A 19,322-nucleotide genomic window follows, 5' to 3' on the forward strand; every position below is an offset into this window, starting at 1 on the left:
GCTGCCATCCTGGCTCGCTCTGAGGCTCTTTCTGGCTGCTCTACATGGCGCTCAGCCACCGGGCCCACAATGTGCAGTCCTTTGAGTCATTCAGCCTTATTGATAGTGGCTGTTGATCACAGCCAAGAAGCAAACAGTACAGTGGATGAAAAAGGCCTTTCTGGGTTTTTTTAGAGAGTTCAGGATACATCAGAAGGAAAGCACTGATCAGATGAGAGGTCCTTTGGGAAAGCCGGCTTTGGGAACACCCAGCTAAGAGCCTTTTGAAATAATTAGTGAAGCCAACAGAGGAATAGGAAGGTAAAAAGGAAGTTTTGTGTGGCCTGATGAGGGAGACAGGGGAAATACATCAACACTTCTTTACACAAGTGACAGCGACAAATATAAGAAGCAAAAAGTCCATTGCAGTTGGAAAGGACACAGAAAGAATTGAATGGTAAGATCTGTGAGGACATGCTTGACAAGCTTGCTAACCATTAAGCTCCCCAAGTGAATTTTGAGCTGACAGAAGAAAGCATCACAAAAGAAACAGAACAGGAGGAGCAAGGCTGTCAAGTTTTAATCTTGCTGCTAGGTTTTCATACCTGCTTCTTGAAATCCTAATCTTCATCCAGATTATAAAAGAGAGACACCAAAGCTAGTGAGTAATTTGTTTGTGGTGACCTTTGAGTGTCCAGAAGAAAATCATTCCAATGATGTGCTCAGTATCACTGTCAGTCTTTCCATTGACTTCAATGACTCTTGGTTGAAGTCCTAGAGAACAGGTCTTCTCTCTTGTGTAAAACAGGTACTTTCAGTCCAAAGAAGAGATCAGCAAGTCAGAAAGAGTGATTTGTTTCCAAGGAAGTTACATTGGCCACACAGTGGTTCTTGGGTTGGCTGTGAAAGCCAAGCTGGGCCCAGACATAATGCAAGCAGGACAGTCAGCATCACCTCTTTGTCAGCAGAATGGTTATTATGGGACATAGTGGTCACTGTCCACGTACCTGGCTTCAGAAAGGATTGGCAGACTCAGTGTAGAAAAGGTCCTTGGTCTCTGGTGCACAGTTGTGTCTGGATACCTCGTCTGAATCATGGAAGCCATAAGCCATCAGCTGCTGGGAGACAACAGTGAGGTGTAGCTTGCTCTGAATTCACCCCAGTTTCATACTTCTCCCTAAGTATCCACTGGCCTCCTCTACTGGAAGTGGAGTCAGCCTGCACAGACCCAATAAACCCGCTGTGATTAACCTGGCTGAGTCTGGAGCATTGCATCAGCCACGGGTGGGCTGTGAGCCCTTGGGACCCAGCAGGGAATGGTGACTCAACAGCCAGCCTCTTCAGTGCAATCAGTCCCCGCGGGGGGTGTAAGGACCATGTCCTGCTGATGCTGAATAGCTGAGAGCTGTTTGGTAGGACCAAAGTTGTCCTGATTGTGGGAACTGCTTTTATAGGGGGGGTTCTGTCTGTGTCGTAGCTCATGGGGCAGATGTGCCCAGTGGAGACAGGACAGTGGTACATGGCACTGAACGACAGCAGAAATGAGTATGTGCTGCTGTTGCATTAAGGAGCAGGGAGGTACCGCTGAAACACTGTGGGGCTGGGGTCAGAAGGTCTGCAGAAAACTCACCGCTTTCCTTTGCTAGCTCATACAAGAATACGGGGTAGACTTCCCCACGGTGCAGGCTGCTCTGCGGCGTGTAACCCTAAGTGGCCTCACCTTCCAGCCGTTCCCAAAGGCTGGGTTAACTGGGATTTAAACCCCTGCTGTGGGTGCTGCAGGGGCTCCAGGTCACACAGGGGAGTTTTGGCCATCCAACCCTAGCCCGCTGAAGTTACAGCAGCTTCCAGCTCTGCTCCTCCGCTTCTTGATTTAATGCCTCTGCCTGTCTCTCGGGGGATGCCAGCTTTCCTAGAACCTCTAAAACAAGCAGATGAGGCTGGACGTGGGTCTGAAATCGTGAGGTTCATTTCCTCACCCAGCAGAGCAAAATTCACAGCCAGCAGAGAGTTTCTAGCGCAGCCTGGGCTGCCCTTGCAGCCGGTACAGAGCAGCTGTGCGAGAATTTGCTGCTGCTCCATCCCTCGCTTGCGCTGGTGTCCGCCTGCCACAGCACCATCTGCCGCCTGCAGCCACCATCGCTGCAGCCTCGGAGATCCCCTGCGCCCCCGAGCCACGCTGATTCTGCTTTCTTTCCCCCACAGGGGTGAAGTGCTTCGTTTCCTACCATATTTTTTTTTTTTTTGGCAAATTTAAAAAGCAGTGTCTTTTTTTTTTTTTTTTTTTTTCGGTAGAACTATCTAAGGTTTGTCCACCTGAAAGAAATAACCTTTATTTTTCTTTTCTTTTCTTTCCTTTTTTTTTTTTTAATTGGCTTTTAGTAAACAAAATCTGAACCCTTTTTTTTTTCCCCAGGGTTTGTTTTGCATTTGACTAAGCCTTAATATTTTCTATGAAGAATAACTTGAACATTTTTCCAGCTGAAGGAAAATATCTCAATAGAAGCTTTCCACTGTGCCTCTTCACCTGAGTTTTTCACAAGCCACCTTTCAGCCTTAGGTCTGTTTTAGGTCTTAGGTCTGCTTGCCTTTTGCATCCACCTGTTGCTCCTGTCATAGTTTATTCATGATTTTGCTGAGCCATCAGAAGTGCGTCCTTTTTTCTACAAATAGTTCCTTCAGACAAGATTGTATTAGACGCCTCCTGGGAGGCTGTGTGTCCTGGCTCCCCCTCCTAGGCTACAAGCTTTGCAATACTTCAGGAAGGAACATGAGTTTCGAGCTACCTTTTTTATTAGAGCCTTTTATAATGGATGTTTTTATGCCTGGCCCCACATTCTGCAGCACACTGCTTTTATGGTTGTGCCTCCCTCACAAAACCACTTCCTGACAAGGTATCCTACTGGGATTTGGTGGATGCATAAAGCACAACAGTTGTCTTGCACCCACCCACACAGCCCCAGGACATGCAGTTCTACATGTGCCCGCAGCATCCTCTGCAGTGCCAGCAGGGAGGGGAGAGCTGGGGAAGGTGGGATGAGGTGCTCCACATGCACGGGGCTGTGTTGTACCCTGGTGCAACACCTGCGCCTTCATGGCTCTGACTGACTTTGTTCAGCAAGACTAGCAGGGCTGTGGCCTCCTGACTGAACAATCTGCCAGCCCTCAGCTCCTTCCAGACCACGGGAAGAAAAGGCCATGTTCCCTGGAAGCCCTTTCCCTCTGCTTTCCAGCATGGTCCATGAGATGTCCCCTGGCCCCAGGCATTAATGAGCTCTTTGTGCACAGTGCATAAGCAAACAGAAGTCCTGGGCTTTGGCAGATTTTCTGATCACACTGAGTGGATAAAGATGAACTCAGTCAATAGGGTTGAGTTTATACAATGGGAAAGGTTGCCAGATCTCTGTGCCTGCTGTTCTCTCCACAGCTGATGGCCTTCTGCCCAGAGACCTAGAGGTTAGTGATCACATTGAGGCCTTTGTCGCCTTTGATGGATGCAGGGCAAAGACACGGTGACAGAAGGGCCAGGTGGGAGCCTCTGCAGCCATGTGTTTCTGATCATGCCCTGTGTTTTGTCTTGTAGGCTAACGATTCACGCAGAGTGCCCCATGCACCTGGAGGACTTCCCAATGGATGTGCATGCTTGCCCGCTGAAATTTGGGAGCTGTAAGTACCCTGATCAGCCTCTGAAAGGAGGTGGGTACAGAGCTAAAGAATAGTCCTTTATGTGGCTGGTGTTTTCCAGTATTCTAGCAACAGCGTTATTAATTATTGCTAATGGTAATGTCACCAAGAACATGTTTCTGGTATCTTATACATGCAATTCCTGCCGTCATCAGAAATGGGCAGCAAGCAAATCTGTGGTCAATTCCGGCTCACAGGACGGGTTAGACACCGATAGTTTTGCTGTAAGTTTATTAGGGAAGTGGGAAGAGCAGTGGAAAGGCCCTCCCTGCCTTCAGTGGGTTGTGCTGCCTCAGTAGGACCAGCATTGGTGGAAAACTCAGAGATGCTTTTCCTTCATCACAAGATGATCCTGGGTGGACAGATTTGTGAAGACAGCAGTGGTGTCTGCTGCTAGGTGTCCTGTCCAGCATCCCTGCATCACTCCGGCCAGTCTGGGGAGAACCTGAAATCTCTGGTTGCTCTGGCTCCATGCTCTGATGCAGATTATAAACCCCTTGCTTTTCTTCAGTCTGTCAGGCAGGCTGCTCTCAAGTAAAAGGCTTGGGAACTCTGGGAATCTCAGTTCCAACACTCAAGGGTCCTGGTTTAGGGAAAATTTGCAGGCTTCTGGGGAGCTGAAAACTGCTCCCAGCCTCCCAGGCTTGCAACTGCTCATCTGCCTGGGCTTCCCATAACCTGCCTAGAGACAAGTTCCCTCTACTCTCCCATATGCAAGTTAAATTTGTTTTGCTTTTGTTCCTAAAGTGAGTGGGAACCAAATTCCAAGCCACTGGTTCACCATAATGTGGAAATAAATTTCCTAGTCCCACTCCACCTGGAGTCTCCTCCAGGTCCAAAAAACTGAGCACCGCTCACAGAGACTGACTGTGTTAGGTGGAAGAGTTACCCACCTCCAACGAAAGAATAAGCCCTCACCAGAAATCTCCCTTTTGGACTCTAAGAAAACCGAGAAGTCACAACCTTTCTGAACTGATAACTTCCTTCCTGTAGCCATTTGTGAGCCAACTAAGGAGAAAGTTGAAAAGTTTGATTGACACCAGAAGAAATCATGTTTATCATGTGCATCTGCTCCTCTGCTTCATGACAAAATGCATCCATGAAACTGGATTATTCAAAACTACTAAAATAAAGTTATTTCTTAGGCAGCAACTAATTAAATGTAGAACTCATTGCCACAAGACATAACAAAGGCCAATAAAATAGCAAGCCTTAGAGAAGGATGAATTATTAATGTTAATTGACCTTGTGAGGAGGGATATAAAATCTCATACCTCAGGCCTAAACTCTGGGATTATTACAAGACTTGCAGGAAGGCAGATTAGTCCACATCTAATTGCTATAATGTTTGTTAGTGGGGAAAAGAGATTAATGTGCACATTTCTGCTGGAACACCCTTTGGGGTTCTTCTGAATATTTTTACTGATTTGGCCTGTGAACGATGAGAGTTGTGACACAAGCAGCTCAGGAGCTGCCCCTGATTAACATTAATATGGCTCTTTCTAAAGCACCCATCCACGTAGCATCTGAGCTCACCTCTCCTGTGTTGGAGTAGGATTAAACCAGTGTTTGCACCAAAAAAGCCATCAACAGCTGGAAGCTGCTCATTTGCAAGAAGCTTAGAGTGGGTCAGATTTATAAGTAGCAGGACAGTGCCAGGGCCTGTTCAAAGGACAGCCAGATTTGCCTCAGTGACCACCTTCCAGTGATCCCCATAACCTGAATGGCTCGTCAGTGGCCTTCCGGCCCTGTGCCACCATGGCAGCCACCCGAAGGGGAAGGCAGCGAGCTTGCAGAGGGAATAAGGGCATCAGGCATTTCAGATAGCTTCAGCTGCCCACCTGCATCATTGCTTGGACCAAGTGCAGTGAAGGTGATGGCTTTACCTATCACCATGCTCCCTAGAAGGTGGATATACACAGCAGAGAACAGTTTCTAAGCTAGTCATAGGACAATTGTACCACAGCTGTCTGAGACCAGGCTTGCAGAAGATGTTGCTGAAGTGACCAGCCCCATGAAATGCCAGAGCTGTCCTTGTTTGGATTGGACTAGACTGCGTGGCAAGTGAGGCGTTGAGCAGAACCAGAACAGCTTCATGGCATTAAATAATGTTCCAAGCATCCATGCCACGCCTACGTGACACCAGATACGCTTCTGTCCCAGACAACCAGATATGTAGACAACTGCGTTTTCAGGGATGATGGCAATGAAAATGTGGGCAAGTTTCCTTTGTAGACTAACGGTGGGTGAACCAAGACTGTTACAGCAGAAGGTGCTGCCCATCAAGGTGGAAGAGCACTGGCAGGGCTGTACAAAGCTAAGCTTGAAGGAGGATGGAGGTTTCTAGAAGCATGTTGAGAGCTGGAAGGAGGGGTTGGAAAAGCAAGAGTGTTGCATATCGGATGAGAGGTGCCAGCCTGCATCAGAAGTGCTTAAGCAGCATGCTGGTGTGCTGAGAGGCGTTGGCTGATCATCAAAACCACCCCTCTCATTTTGCACAGCTCCTGCTTAGTATTTGACAAGTTTGCCAAAACCTTTGGTGCAGGGGTAACCATGGTTGTTTTAAAAAGATCAGAGAAATATGGTTGTCTCAGGACACAATCTTCCACAAAGCGGGAGCTGAGACGTATCTGTAGTAGACCTGACCCATTGCTTAACCTGACCCCAGCCAAAGAATGCCTTAATGTCTTACTAGGAGAAGCTGGTGGTAAAAAATAATTAAAATCTTGTTTTAGTGAACTTTGCTCTTGCCTAAAAAACTGGTATAATGTGTGTATGCACGGGAAGCTTGGGCATTACGGGGAGAGGCAGCTCCTAGCAGAGTCTGGAGAGACTCCATAGGACTGGCAAAACCAAGAGCATGCAGGTTCTGTTGGGAGAGGGAGTGACTATGAGGACAAGCAGTGGTTTGGCCACAAAGGCTTGTGAAGGTGATGGTGACTGCCTGTGTTCAAGAGAGGTGTTTGCATATGGGGAGCTGGGCAGGTGGGGCAGAGAGGGGAACTCGGAAGTTCCTGGAATGATGCAGTCCAGCAGCACTTGCCTGCTGTTTCTCTTGCAGTGTGCGGGAAGGCTTTCCTCGGCACTGCCCTCCCCCACTGCCCGGTGGATTGGCCTAGAGGCTGGCAAACGCAGGGTCATGCAGGGGAAAAAGCACCTTGGTGGGAAGGCACACCACCTCTAAAGCTGAGAGGCTTGGAGAAGGTTGCTTCTGAGTGAGGGTAAAGATTTTTGACTTTTTCTCCTTAGCCTAAAATTCAACCCCATGGCATTCAGCCTTCCTCACCAGCTGCTGCCAGCATGACTTTCCCGGTCCCTGGCATGGCAGGGCTGTGGCCATCCCGCTGCCCCAGCAGCCTGCTGGTCTGGATGCCTTCCTATCTTGTCTCTGCTTGGAGCCAGCCCTTGCAGAGTCAGCATGTCAAGGGGACAGCGTGTCTCTCGATGACAGTGCTCTGCCCCCTCTTCCAGCTCCCTTCCGAAAACCCCAGCTCTCTTTTGCTCAGTTGATTTAACAGTTGCTGAACTGCCTTGGTCTCTGGCCATGCTCGGCTGTGCTCAGCCATGTGGCTCTGAGGAATGCACAGCAGGGATTAATTTGGCTACAGGCTAATTTTGGTATATCTTAGGTCAGGCAGAAGCACAAACCTCATTCTTCTTTCTCCTCCGCAGATGCCTACACAAAGACAGAGGTGATCTATACCTGGACACTGGGGAAGGATAAATCAGTGGAAGTAGCGAAGGGTGGATCTCGCCTGAACCAGTATGACCTGCTGGGCCATGTTGTTGGGACAGAGATGGTTCGTTCCAGCACAGGTACTTGTGGGACCACGATGCTGTGCATGGGCTAAGCACACTGTCAGACGAGAGGAACCCATGGGCTCTAAATGCCATGAATTGGCATAATTATAGAGGCAGTACCTGTGGGCAGTGAGCACCGCAGTACTTCCCAAGCCACATGCTTTTGGAGGATATGGCTGGGGACATCTGGAGCAGTCACCCAGCAACAGTAAAGAGTTTAATTTTTTGTGGTTTCCACTGGAAGAGCCCTATTGCCATACCCTCTAGAAAACTGATTTCAAGCATCTAAAAATTATCTGTTGTGTGGGAAAATTGCCCCACCTTGCCCAGCTGGTTCTTGGTACTGTGGGTTCATTTGTCTTGGATCCTTTTCCAGTCCCTCAGGAGAGCATTGCGGGCAGGGGAGGTGAATGCAACATAATGTTCAGTGTGATTTTCACTGCATCTGCTTACACAAATATTATCACAGCTAATAGAAGATTATCCCAAACAAATGTTTCCTCTGATTAATGACCAATATTAATCATCTTTGTCTCCCATCTGCTGCTCCTCCCTTCCCTTCTGAATCCAGGTACTGATAGCTTCTGTTATTTCATGTGTCTCTCTCTTCCTTTTTTCTTTCTTTTTTTTTTTTCTTCTGTATGCACCAGTAATTCTCTCATTTGAGGATATTTCCTCTCTGATGCACTTGATTTTAATAGTGTCTGTCTGTAACAACTTATATCACCTCCCTTGGGGAAATGTGGGGAGTCCAGGGAACTAAATGTCATAATATCTGGCCCATCTCTCTACTTCAGTTGTTGTAAGAATGTCCAGATGAATAACCTGAAGTGGGAAGAAAGATGCTAAAGGCTCCTGTGTATAATGATTTAGCAAGGCCATGCTCACAACAAAAAGGCACAATAATCCAAAAAAATATTCAAAGCTTTGAGTGGAGGAATAAGGCATTGAGGGAAAACAGGGACAGCTCTTTCTTTGGTTTACAGCCCCGACCTTTAACGACAGAACTTGCCCTGATTTTTGAGACGGTTACAGTGTGAGGAAAGGTGGATTATTTTCAGGATTGTCTGAGAAAATAAAATCCTTTGTCCAGAAATCCCACTGAAGTGCTGCTAGGGTCTCTCTAGGCCTAAGGGATCTCACCCGCAATGTGGCTCCCTAGGCTGAAGAGAAAAAGGATGGGAGCTTCATCCTGAGGGACCCCCAGAAGCATCTTGCTCCTGGCATGAAACAGGGAAAGCCTATTGTGCAGTTGTTTATTGGCACTGATTTGCCTTTGTCCCACAACCGTTTTGTTGTAAATTAAAGAAGTCTCCAGAGAAGTGTTGTGAAAGGACAAATGCTGTGTGGAAGTCACCCAGGCTCCACTGGGGCAGGCGCCTGGCACAGCAGATGTGGGTGTGTGCGCAGGAGATGCAAAGTCAGTGTCAACAGTGTGCTGCAGCATGCGTCCCTCCTTCACACAGCTGTTGGGGTGGCCTGCAGTACTGTGGGATACCAGGGCATGGCAGCCAATATGACACACATGCTGTGATTTCATCTAAGAACTCGAAAGTTTGTTCAGAACAGATCTTTGGTGATTGAGAGATGGATTGGTGATGAGCTGGACCATCCTGGAAAGTACCGGTGGCTCAGCGTCTCTAACTGCTTGTCTCTGCAGGAGAGTATGTTGTCATGACCACACACTTCCACCTCAAGAGGAAGATTGGGTACTTTGTGATCCAGACCTACCTACCCTGCATTATGACGGTCATCCTGTCCCAGGTCTCCTTCTGGCTTAACAGGGAGTCCGTTCCTGCCCGAACAGTTTTTGGTGAGTCTGGGAGCATGGGGACATCCTCTCAGGTCAGGGGAGAAAGGCACCACAAATGATGGGAAATAGGCTGAGCATTAGAGCTGGTCTTCTCCAGGCCTTGATTGGCATCAGTGAAGCTGATGCCATTTCCCAGAACAGCTCTCAGTGTCTTCCCAGTGCCCCTGCTTCCACTGGATCACTGCAAAAATACTCCTCTCCATGTTTCCACTACAAGCCAAGCTATACATATTAACAGTAATCAAGGTATTGATCATCTAATTATATGCATTTGGCTGTGTCTGCTTATCTATATTGGCTTTTGAGTTGAGGAGAGCATAGGTACATGGGGAGGCATTTAAAGCTCTACATTTGAAATTGCTAATGTGCCCCTGGTCAGCTCCACATAACAAGTTCCTGGGCTGAGGCAGTATAACTGCACAGTAAATATATGGTTATTATTTTCCTCAGCTGGTTTCAGATCATCTTTCCAAGGTAAAGTGTTAGGCTGGCATTGCACATATATTAATAGCTTTCACAAACATTTCATAACAGAATTGCTTCGTGCCTTCCTGCCAGGACCTTTAGTTCAGGATCTACGCACACATGCTCACAGACCAGGTATGATGCTGCAGGGTTGTATTTCCTGGAAATAATGTTGCCCAGCAGATACCACTTAACAAAGAGTATATTAGACAAAAGTTACCAGGCGGAGAGGGGATATATCACCTGCTCGTGTTTTTGAATAAGACAGAAACCAGTGTGGTTTCAAAGATCATTAAACACTTTCTCTGTAGCAAGAGTCATGATAGAAATACTCCCACAAGCCCAACAAGGCTGACGTCCTTCTTTCTGGACCTTCTCTGCAGGCCTGGACTTTGTTCCCATGCTGTGGACTGGAACAGGACACAGGGAGGGTCACAGTGGTTCTGCACCTTCCTAAATGAGCTAGAAGGGAATAATTATGGGGGTTTTTGTTCTCTGGGGATTGTGAAATGTAGTTCATGAACAAGCTTTTAAATTTACAGTTGACCCCAGTTTCTCCCTGTTAGCACCGAGTTGCCTTCCCTTCTCCAGTGAAGCAAATCCTACAGCGATCCTCAGGGTCGAGTGCAGCTGCAGGGAGCCGGGTGGTTAGTATGACCAAACTGCTTTGCACCATCCAGACTGTAAGAGCTGCACTGAACAGCGGTAACAGTGAAAAAGAGGGGATACAGCCCCTTAGCACCCGTGTTTTGATGTTTTCATCCAATGGAATGGAAAAGGGGGTCCCAGACAGAAATCACGTGGAAAATAGGACCAGCTCTGGTATATAGAGTCATTGATGAACTCTGCTCACTCATCTATCTGTGAATCCTTTGCAACTAAACCCTCAGAGTGCACAACCAGACCCCATGTCTGTCCATGCCCCAGGTGGGCCCCTAACATCTGCATTGGTTCTGGAATATCTCTGCACCCCTGACACCGGGCACGAGCCCTTCTTTGAGGATATTTGATTCCCTCCTATGTTATCCTGAGACTTGCAATTAGACAGGTTTCCTCGAGCAGCAGCTCAGATCAAGCAGGAAAGAGCTGACTTAAAAATTAAAACCTACCTTTGTGAAAAATGTCTTTGCTTCCAAATTGCTTTGCTTTCCTATTAAGAAGGTAATGAGAACTCCAATTGTTTATCCCCTTTTTTTTTTTGCCTCTCAGAATGTATGTCAACAATATTGTTGAAACTCTTCAATTACCAGAAGTATGGCTTAGGGGAAGTGAAAATTAGTCAATATTTTTATACAATTTTTAATGCATTTTTAATTGAAAAACACATTATTGGGGAAAATGGATAGCAACAGTTGCTTGCTTTAATGAAAAAAGCTTTAAAAGGCATTTGCAACAGATAATTTTTTGATTTGATAAATTATTGTGGCACTTGGCCAGCAGCTTGGACCACTGACGGGTGCCTGGCTGTGCCAGCAGGACCCAGGATCCCAGGTGTCCATCCATGCAGGTCACAACACTTTTTTGAAAATGTTGAGAGAACGTATTGCATGAGTGCTCAGCTGCTGGTCCTCAGTGAAGTTCCCAACCATATAGCTGTCCTTTTTACTGTTGTTTTACTATTTTTACTTTATTGCAAAAGCAACCAGAGGCTTCTCTGTGGCATATTCTACATGAGGAGGCTGGATCTAGCAACACACAACTCATCCAACTGGCAGATGAGGAATTGAACGCAAGTGCCTACCTATGAGCTAGGGCTCTTTTGTAGTGGGCAGAGGTCTAGTCCATGGAGTTCGGGGAAGATTCATCTCATCCTAATGCAGATGGTTGCCATTGATTATCTGAATTGGGGATACTCAAAACTGAGCCAGAGAAGGCCCTGAGTAACCTGAAGTTGGCCCTGATTTGAGCAGGGCTTTGACAAGGTGACTTCCTTTCCAACTTGGACTGTTCCATTTTTCTATGGATTGCACAACAGACTTGAGCTGGGTAAGGCTCCCTTAATTATAGCAGGATTATGCGCCACATGGCTTAGAGGATGGCTCTAAATTTACATGATGGAAATGCCAACTGTGTGATTTGAGGAGAAACTGGGTGGGTATATGTGTATAGTCTCACACCATCCTTGTCTCCTGCTGTGTTTCCACAGGTGTCACCACCGTCCTCACCATGACCACACTAAGCATCAGCGCAAGAAACTCGTTACCTAAAGTGGCGTACGCGACGGCCATGGACTGGTTCATAGCCGTCTGTTACGCCTTTGTGTTTTCTGCGCTGATCGAATTTGCCACGGTCAACTACTTCACCAAGCGCAGCTGGGCTTGGGATGGCAAGAAGGTGCTGGAAGCCCAAGAGATGAAGGTCAGCCCTGTGACCAGTGCCGGGGAGGGGGTGGGGGTGAAGAAACGCTGCACGAGAGAGCTGCGCTGGGGCCAGGAGTGGGTAACATGCAGCCCCGCAGTGCTCCAGGGGGCTGGATGCTACTTACTGGAGTCCCCAGCAGAGGTCTCGACTGGAGCGGTTCTTGAGGGTCGAGGGAGGAAGGACTTTGAGGGCTGGTCATTGTGCTTAGCTCGAGAAAAACACCCAGGCATGACTGCTCACTTTTCCCGCTGTCCTTCTGCACGACCATTTGCCGGTGGAAATGTGAATGCATGCACGTTTTGGTCTTGCTCCGCCAGCAGCCTCCTCTCTCTTTTCTTCTCCCTCCAACCCATAAATGCTCTGCGCCGTGTTGCTAGCATGCTAGACAAACCCAAATATGCCACGGGATGCCAGCCTCACCAGTGGAGGTGGTCCCACTCTGCTGTGTCCCCTGCAGCTGGTATCTCCAACTGTAGGTCTCCCCTGGCATGGGCGAGCATGGCGCAGCGACGTGGAGGTCTAGTGCTCATGCTGTTGCCCACAGCTGCTGGCAGCTGCTGCTTTGTAAGCTCGCGCAGAGAGGGTGGGTGGGAAGCAAGCAATCAGAAGCGGCAACTGGCAGTAAATTAGTGCCTGGCATCACCCACGGTTTCCCTTCTTGCTCAGGATCAACCTTTCTGGCAGCTTCCTTCCTGACAGCCACCACTACCCCTGCTTGTGCCCTCTCCCTCCTAACTAATTTAATCTCAGCTGCTCAGAGAAATCGCTTACTGTAGCATGCTGCTCCTTGTTTATATTTATTGAATCAATTTGAAAATCAGCTTTGTCCTTGTTCTTGGTTCTGGAGCCTTTATATTTTTCTCCTTTGCATTTTAATGTGTTTTTTAAAATTGTTGTGAGGCTGTATGCAAATACCTGGCAGAATTGCAGTAACTTCTGGGAAGACAACAGCCAATCATCTCTATGGTATGGAGGTCAAAGCAGGAGAACAGAGACCTTATGGAGAACCATAGCCATCACTGGGTGTTCAATGCTTCTCTTTTGTGTTTCTTGGATGCTATCTGCTTTTGCAGCTGCGGTCTGAGCAACAGACTCATGGCAGAAAGGCTCCAGAGGAGGCCAACTGATGGTCTTCCACTTCCATCATGAACAATAACGCTAATCTGGCCTCTAGAAATGAGAGAAGCCTTTCCCATATCATTGGCATCAGTGGAGGGTCAGAACAGATCCTCAAAGCAACCATGTCCCTTTCAGGGATCGGCAAATCAGCACAAAGTCAGGATTCACACAGCTTTGGGCAGTTATGTGAGTAGGGCACAGCTGAAAAAACAGCAAAGGCTCAAAAGCTTCAGTTTGTCATAGAAGCAGCATGAACCTTAATTCATTCATTGACCCAGAACTGTAGGACTAACAGTGCTGAAACAGTAGGATAAGAGCATGCAGAACGTTTATGCATGTGGTAATCAAGAACAAAACAAAGCAGGACCAGGAATGTTTCGGGAGTGCTCTTTGTGAGTGTGCTGCAATTGATATCAGGCTGGAGAATCAGGAAGGACTCCAAATTTGTGGATGCTTTTTCAAGCTAACCCTGATCTGTACCTTAGAAGGCTGACCCACTCCTGCCGTCTGCAGCTCAGAGAGCTCCATGAAGACTGGTGGGCTTTCAGGGAACCTGGGAATAGGATGTGTCAGCATATTTGCTTTTCATCTTTATTCCATTGAATATTTCCAAGAGGGAATTTGCTACGCAATGAAGGTGCCTCATTGGCTCAGTTTCAGCCTTTAATTAGCACTTCTTGAAACAATTGACAAGCTGGGTGGTTGAAACCACAAAACAAAGAGGAGGCAGAAGAATAACTATTGGCATTTTAAAGTGTTTGTACCAGGAGTAAAACTACCAGTGACAAGCCCAGGCTGAGCCCTGGTCTCTGGAGAGCCTTCCCCCCAAGCCCAAAAGAATTGTCTTTGTTGATGTGATGGCAGGAATCCTCACTCCAGGTTTGATTGCTTCCGTGCATGAACATGAAAAAAAAATAAAATCAATAAGCATCAGCCCTTCCCTCACCTCAGCTGTAGGCATCCCATTTGAAAGCAATCACTGCCTTGCAAAAGCTGCTGGTTGCTGACAGGCATTCCCAGCGTGTTCGCTCTCTCAAGGCTGGTTCCGTTCTTTCTTTCTCCCCTTCAGCCAGCCTATGGATTTAGATGTGAAGAGCATTTTTTCAGGTAGCATCTAACATGATGGGTGGTCTTGGTGAATCGCTGATCTCTGTATCATAAATGATCATGATGATGTTCTGGCTATAGCCACAGCTGGGTTCTGGTTCTCGCTTTGAGCTACTCTGCACATTCTGTGCAGTTCTCCTCTAATAAAAATCAGGTAGAGATCACAGATGTCACCAAAAACTCCCTTTAGTGCACACTCTGATAAGATTTGACTGATGTTTCTCGGACCCAAAGATCTTCCAAGCCTTTTCTGCCTGCCACCCATAATCGCTAACTGGGAATGAAGGATTTATAGTGGCTGCAACCAACCTGGAGCTGCAGATCAAATTGGAGAGAGGTATCTGGATCCAACGTGGAAAACTTGTTAGTAAAGATGATTTTTTAAAAAACATCATCAGGAGGAAGGCGGGAGATGACAGTAGTTGAGGAGGAGTGAGAGGCCAAAGAGATTGAAAGATGAGTGGATTCAGTAGCCAGCAAAGCTCCCTATCTCCAGCATCCTCAAAATATCTTCTTAAAAGGATCGACTTCAGGACAGAATGGGTGTGTCTGAACAGAGTGAGATCCATCCATCCATCCCATCCCATCCATCCATCCCAACCACAGGGATGGCCATCTCTGGAGCCAACAAGGTCTCTTCCTGAGTGGGTGTTACAGTGCAGATCCGGAAAGACAACCATTAACAGTGACTTCACCACTGGGAAACTCATCAAGTCTGCAAGGATGACATTTACCAGGGAGTTTCCTGGAAAAAAATGTTGTCTCTTCTTCAGGATGGAAGATGCTTTGGATCCTTGGAAGATGCTTACTTAAACACACTTCCACCTGCAACACCATGTCTAGGCATAAAATCTGAATTAGCTCTGTACCTGTGCTTGTATGACATTGCCCTGAAATCCTGGGTGGCAAGAAGCCAAAAAAACAGTACAAGTAGCTGCAAACACATGAAAAGAAGGAAAAACATACTTTGGATGAAAGAATAGTCCTGGATCTTTATCCTTCTCATCCTTAAGACAATAATCCTGTAGTGCATCTTGAGAAGATTAGGTCCAGACTTTTAATGTACTTTTCACATATCTTTTCACTAAGGGAAAATCACCAAAAAGCATCCTCCAAACCTCTCTGTTGATACAATCATCATGGTTTTCTTGTATTTTGGAAGTGATGGGCATGCTCACCATTTGCACTAGGTGCGTTTTCCACGGGGTAAAGCCTAACCCACTCTTCAGCAACTCTGAAGTTTTCCCCTTGATCCGGGTCACTTGGGAACCATTCTTCTTTCTCCTTTGTTGTTTTTTTTTTTCTATTTGTGGCATCTTTGTTTCAATCCCTTCCTTGCCAGCAGGGAGGAACTAGAACCAACCTTGACAAGTCACCATTTTCTCAAGTCTTACAGGCTCACAGGCTGGTTCACACCCATCTCTCTTTTTTTGTGCCTCGCTATGGTAACTGGTTTTGCTGGGACCTTCCCTTGCCGGCCATGCTCTGCAGCCCATGTGTCCTTTGTCCTGCTGCACTTGCAATCACCTGTAGGTCTCCATAGCACTACCAGTGATTTATGTTCTCTGCATCTTCACTAGAGTCCATGTATCATTCCTCAAAAACATTTCGCCCTCTTTCAGCACGGTCTGCATGCTGTGTTGGGCTGATTATTGACTCCATCCAACCTCTGAGTCTTTGTCTGGTGATCCAGGGAGCATAAGATCATTGGGCTCAGTCCCACATAATCTGAATGAAGAGATGGGAGGGATGAGTGGTGCCAAAGGTTACACCAGCAGCTGACAGTAACCTGGCATTGGCACAGCCTGCTTGTTAATGCAGGATTGCATTGTTCGGAGCCCTTGGCTCTGCTCGGGGTGTAGGCATCTCAATGTAAAACATTTTTCTGCTATTGTCTGATAGGATCAAATCTTTGGCACACTGCAGAGGGGAACTTTGGCTGGCATGAGGAAGGAGTGACGTGTTTGCTGGAGCAGCAACTGCAGTTGCTGGGCTTTGAATTATACGATACAAGTACGTCAGAGACTAGAGCTGCTTGGAGGTCATTAAAGTGACTTTCCTCTAGAATTGCAAGTGGCAGATACCTTGCATTTCTCAAGTACTGCAGATATTAGTGATGCTGACCTTCAGAGTGGCCTGTCAGAGGGACAGTGCTTCCAACCCAAATTTCTAGCCAAGGAGCAAGCACAGAGAACTAAATCTCCAGCAGGTGATAGGCAGAACCAGTAGTTCCCATAATTCAGACATTCAGCAATTAATTCCTCAACAGAGAGGCTTGAAGACAGGAATATTTTACAAAAATGCTGTTATTTTCCAGTATGTGTGTTGTGGAAGAACTTGTCAGACTGCAATATTCAGGGAACATAGTTATCTCTAAACCAGCTTCCACAGCTTTTCCCTCAGGAGAGCAGCGCAGGGAGAGCGTTGTACAGCGGTTCAGTCTCCCTGTGCCCAAACTGGGCCACGAATGCAGGAGTTGCTTTGCAACGTAGATATTTTAAATAGGACAAGTTTTCAAAGCAAACATGAAGTTTCCTCCTGTTTTTCCACTCTTTCCTTCTGTTTCAATAGGCTGTGGAACTCCTCACAGATAAAGGTGCAGGGGGAAGGCTGGGGGCTACTGTGCAGCTGACAGCAATAAGCACGTTTTGCTTTGTTTATTTGTTTGTCAAAATCTTGCCCGAAACACTTATTTATAAAGCCCAGCCCAGTAAACTTCAGGCCAAGCCATTTCTTCTGACATCTCAGGAGCAGAGCCCATCCAGCGCACACATGTGCCTTGATGTGAGCAGCGTGAGCTCTGGGTGCTTCCCCAAGGCTCCCCAGGCTCCCGGCTCTGGCCAGGGCAGGAGACCCCATAGGCAGCTGGAAGAAGGCCCTGGCTGCAGGCTCCCGAGCCTCTGCTCTGCCTGGACAGCCTGATCTGAGGTCCAGAGAAGCCCGAGTTGATGCCTGGGGGGCTCTGGATCACACTAATACGAGCAGTAGCTTACAGTCACCACCAAAAGCATTTGTATTTGCCTGACTTTACCCCTTTTCAGCCAGCTGTTTTCAGATGCCTTTGGCCAGGCAAGACAGATCCACTTTCCAAGCCCTGGGGCAGAAAAGCTAACCAGGTTGAAAATGTCACATCACTTGTAGTCATCTTATTCCTGTAATGAGTAACGTGACTGACTAATACTAAAATAATCACAGTGCACTTCAAATTACATTCTGTGAACAACAATCTGTTTTTCATTTCATTACTGATTATTAATTGTTTTATTACCTCCTGTAGCTGTGTTAATAAGTAATCATACTTAAGCATATTTAAATATTTTAGAAGTGAAACATCTTTAGTCCCTTATTTGCTCTTGTGAGCTTTTCAGCAGGAAAAGTTCACCTGCTGTGCAGGGGGTACAAGTTAACATGGCTCTAATGATTGCAGACATCAGTCGCTCAGTTAATCGTTAAAGATCCTAACACTGTCTCCCATAAAAAACTATGGATATGGTCTGGTCAGTGATTCAGTCTGATCTGGAGTCCGAAGACATTTAGACCTCTTTCTAACAGCAGGTTAATTTCTGTAATTGCTGGCATTATTACAAGGCTGCAGGACTGGCTTGATGTTATTGGAGAGGGGTTTAAAGATTGCACAGAAGTCTGCTTTTACTGTCCCCCTGAAAATCACTGTGGAAAATTAATTTCCTAAGGTAACTAGAAATATCTGTGGTGATTGTGGACAGATTTAAAATGGAAGTACAGCATGAGAGCTAAAGACCTTTGAGTATCTCTGCAGAGCAGACTGGGAAAATCTGGCCTTTCCAGCTCCCAGTGCTACCCAGTGATGCTGCCTGCTACCAGTTCCCAAGCTAGAGTGGTGAGCTGAACAGGGCCTGCTGGCTGCACACTCTCCCCTTCTGAGAAGCACTTTGTACATGGTTCCCTCATATGTATGTGCAAGACCATGCCAGGCACCCCTGGGAAATGGCTGGATGAGCCTCACCTTGTGTTTCAGTTGCTTTTGAATAGAAAATGAGATCCAAAGTCACACCTTGTTCTGAATTTAGATATTAGGTTCCCACCACGAGTCATTGCTGTGTCTAATGCTGGCTCTTGGTGTAATTGTAGTGGACACCACATAGGGTACGTGAGTGCTGGGACATGTAGGGTGCCTGATGTCTGCATACTAATAGATTTTGTTCAGTGGGATTCTCCTGGTAGACCTGGATTGTTTTATACGATACAGTCCACGGTGCAGCTGGTCTCAGGTCCCTGACAGCAACAGGAAGATCCCCAGAGTGGGGACAACACCTATCATGACTTCCCAGCTCCATCTTCCTGTCCACTCCTCTTCGTTAACATCTGAACTGTCTACCTTCAGCACCTTCCATCATCCTTCAGTACATCGTGTCTGACACACAAGTGCCTCTTCTGCCATTTGCTGTGCAAGCTCTTCTCTCTTCAGCATGGACAGCATGGTTGTCCCTGGAGCCTTGTGGAGAGGGTGCATTTATCTCACGTTATTTGCAGCAACTCTTGGATACGAAGGCAAGATGAAAGGCTTCCCTCTGTCCTGTAGTGCCGTGTTGAGCAGTCCTGAACTCCAGGGCTAGTGTAAATGCCTTCCATCTGTTCTGTATCTTACCTGGGTAGGTCATGAGGTGCTTTAAAGTGTTTCAGAGGCATTTTGGACACCATGATGTTAAATCACAAGGTATTCCTGTGAGGTATTTGGGGCACTGAGGCAGTGTATGATATGGCCTTGTAATATGGTGCAAAAATATTGCAGTGCTGTCACAAACATTCTTAAAGCCACTGACTTTCTGCTACAAAAAGAAAAAAAACCACCTGTAATCCTCTGTGATGTCTCCTCCTCTCACCTGACCCAGGAAGCAGGCCATCAAAGCAGAAAATCAAGTTCTTTCCCTGGGATGACCACACCGGGTGTCATTCTTTTCTAAAGACCACAGTCCTGCATCATCTCTCCATCGCTGAACTTTTCATGCAACAG

The 19,322-nt window shown here is 47.0% G+C and overlaps 1 protein-coding gene across 1 annotated transcript in view; it reads left to right on the plus strand.

Moving 5' to 3' along the window:
• Positions 1-19,322, plus strand: part of GABRA3 (gamma-aminobutyric acid type A receptor subunit alpha3) — a 76,962-nt gene that overhangs the window by 48,597 nt on the left and 9,043 nt on the right. Inside the window, exons 7-10 of the mRNA XM_040614720.1 lie at positions 3,563-3,645; positions 7,336-7,479; positions 9,125-9,277; positions 11,889-12,100. Coding sequence (XP_040470654.1) covers positions 3,563-3,645; positions 7,336-7,479; positions 9,125-9,277; positions 11,889-12,100 — 592 coding nt within the window. The remainder of the gene's footprint in view (positions 1-3,562; positions 3,646-7,335; positions 7,480-9,124; positions 9,278-11,888; positions 12,101-19,322) is intronic.

Source organism: Falco naumanni, chromosome 14 (assembly GCF_017639655.2).
Source record: "Falco naumanni isolate bFalNau1 chromosome 14, bFalNau1.pat, whole genome shotgun sequence".
In the NCBI taxonomy this organism is placed as follows: Eukaryota; Metazoa; Chordata; class Aves; order Falconiformes; family Falconidae; genus Falco; species Falco naumanni.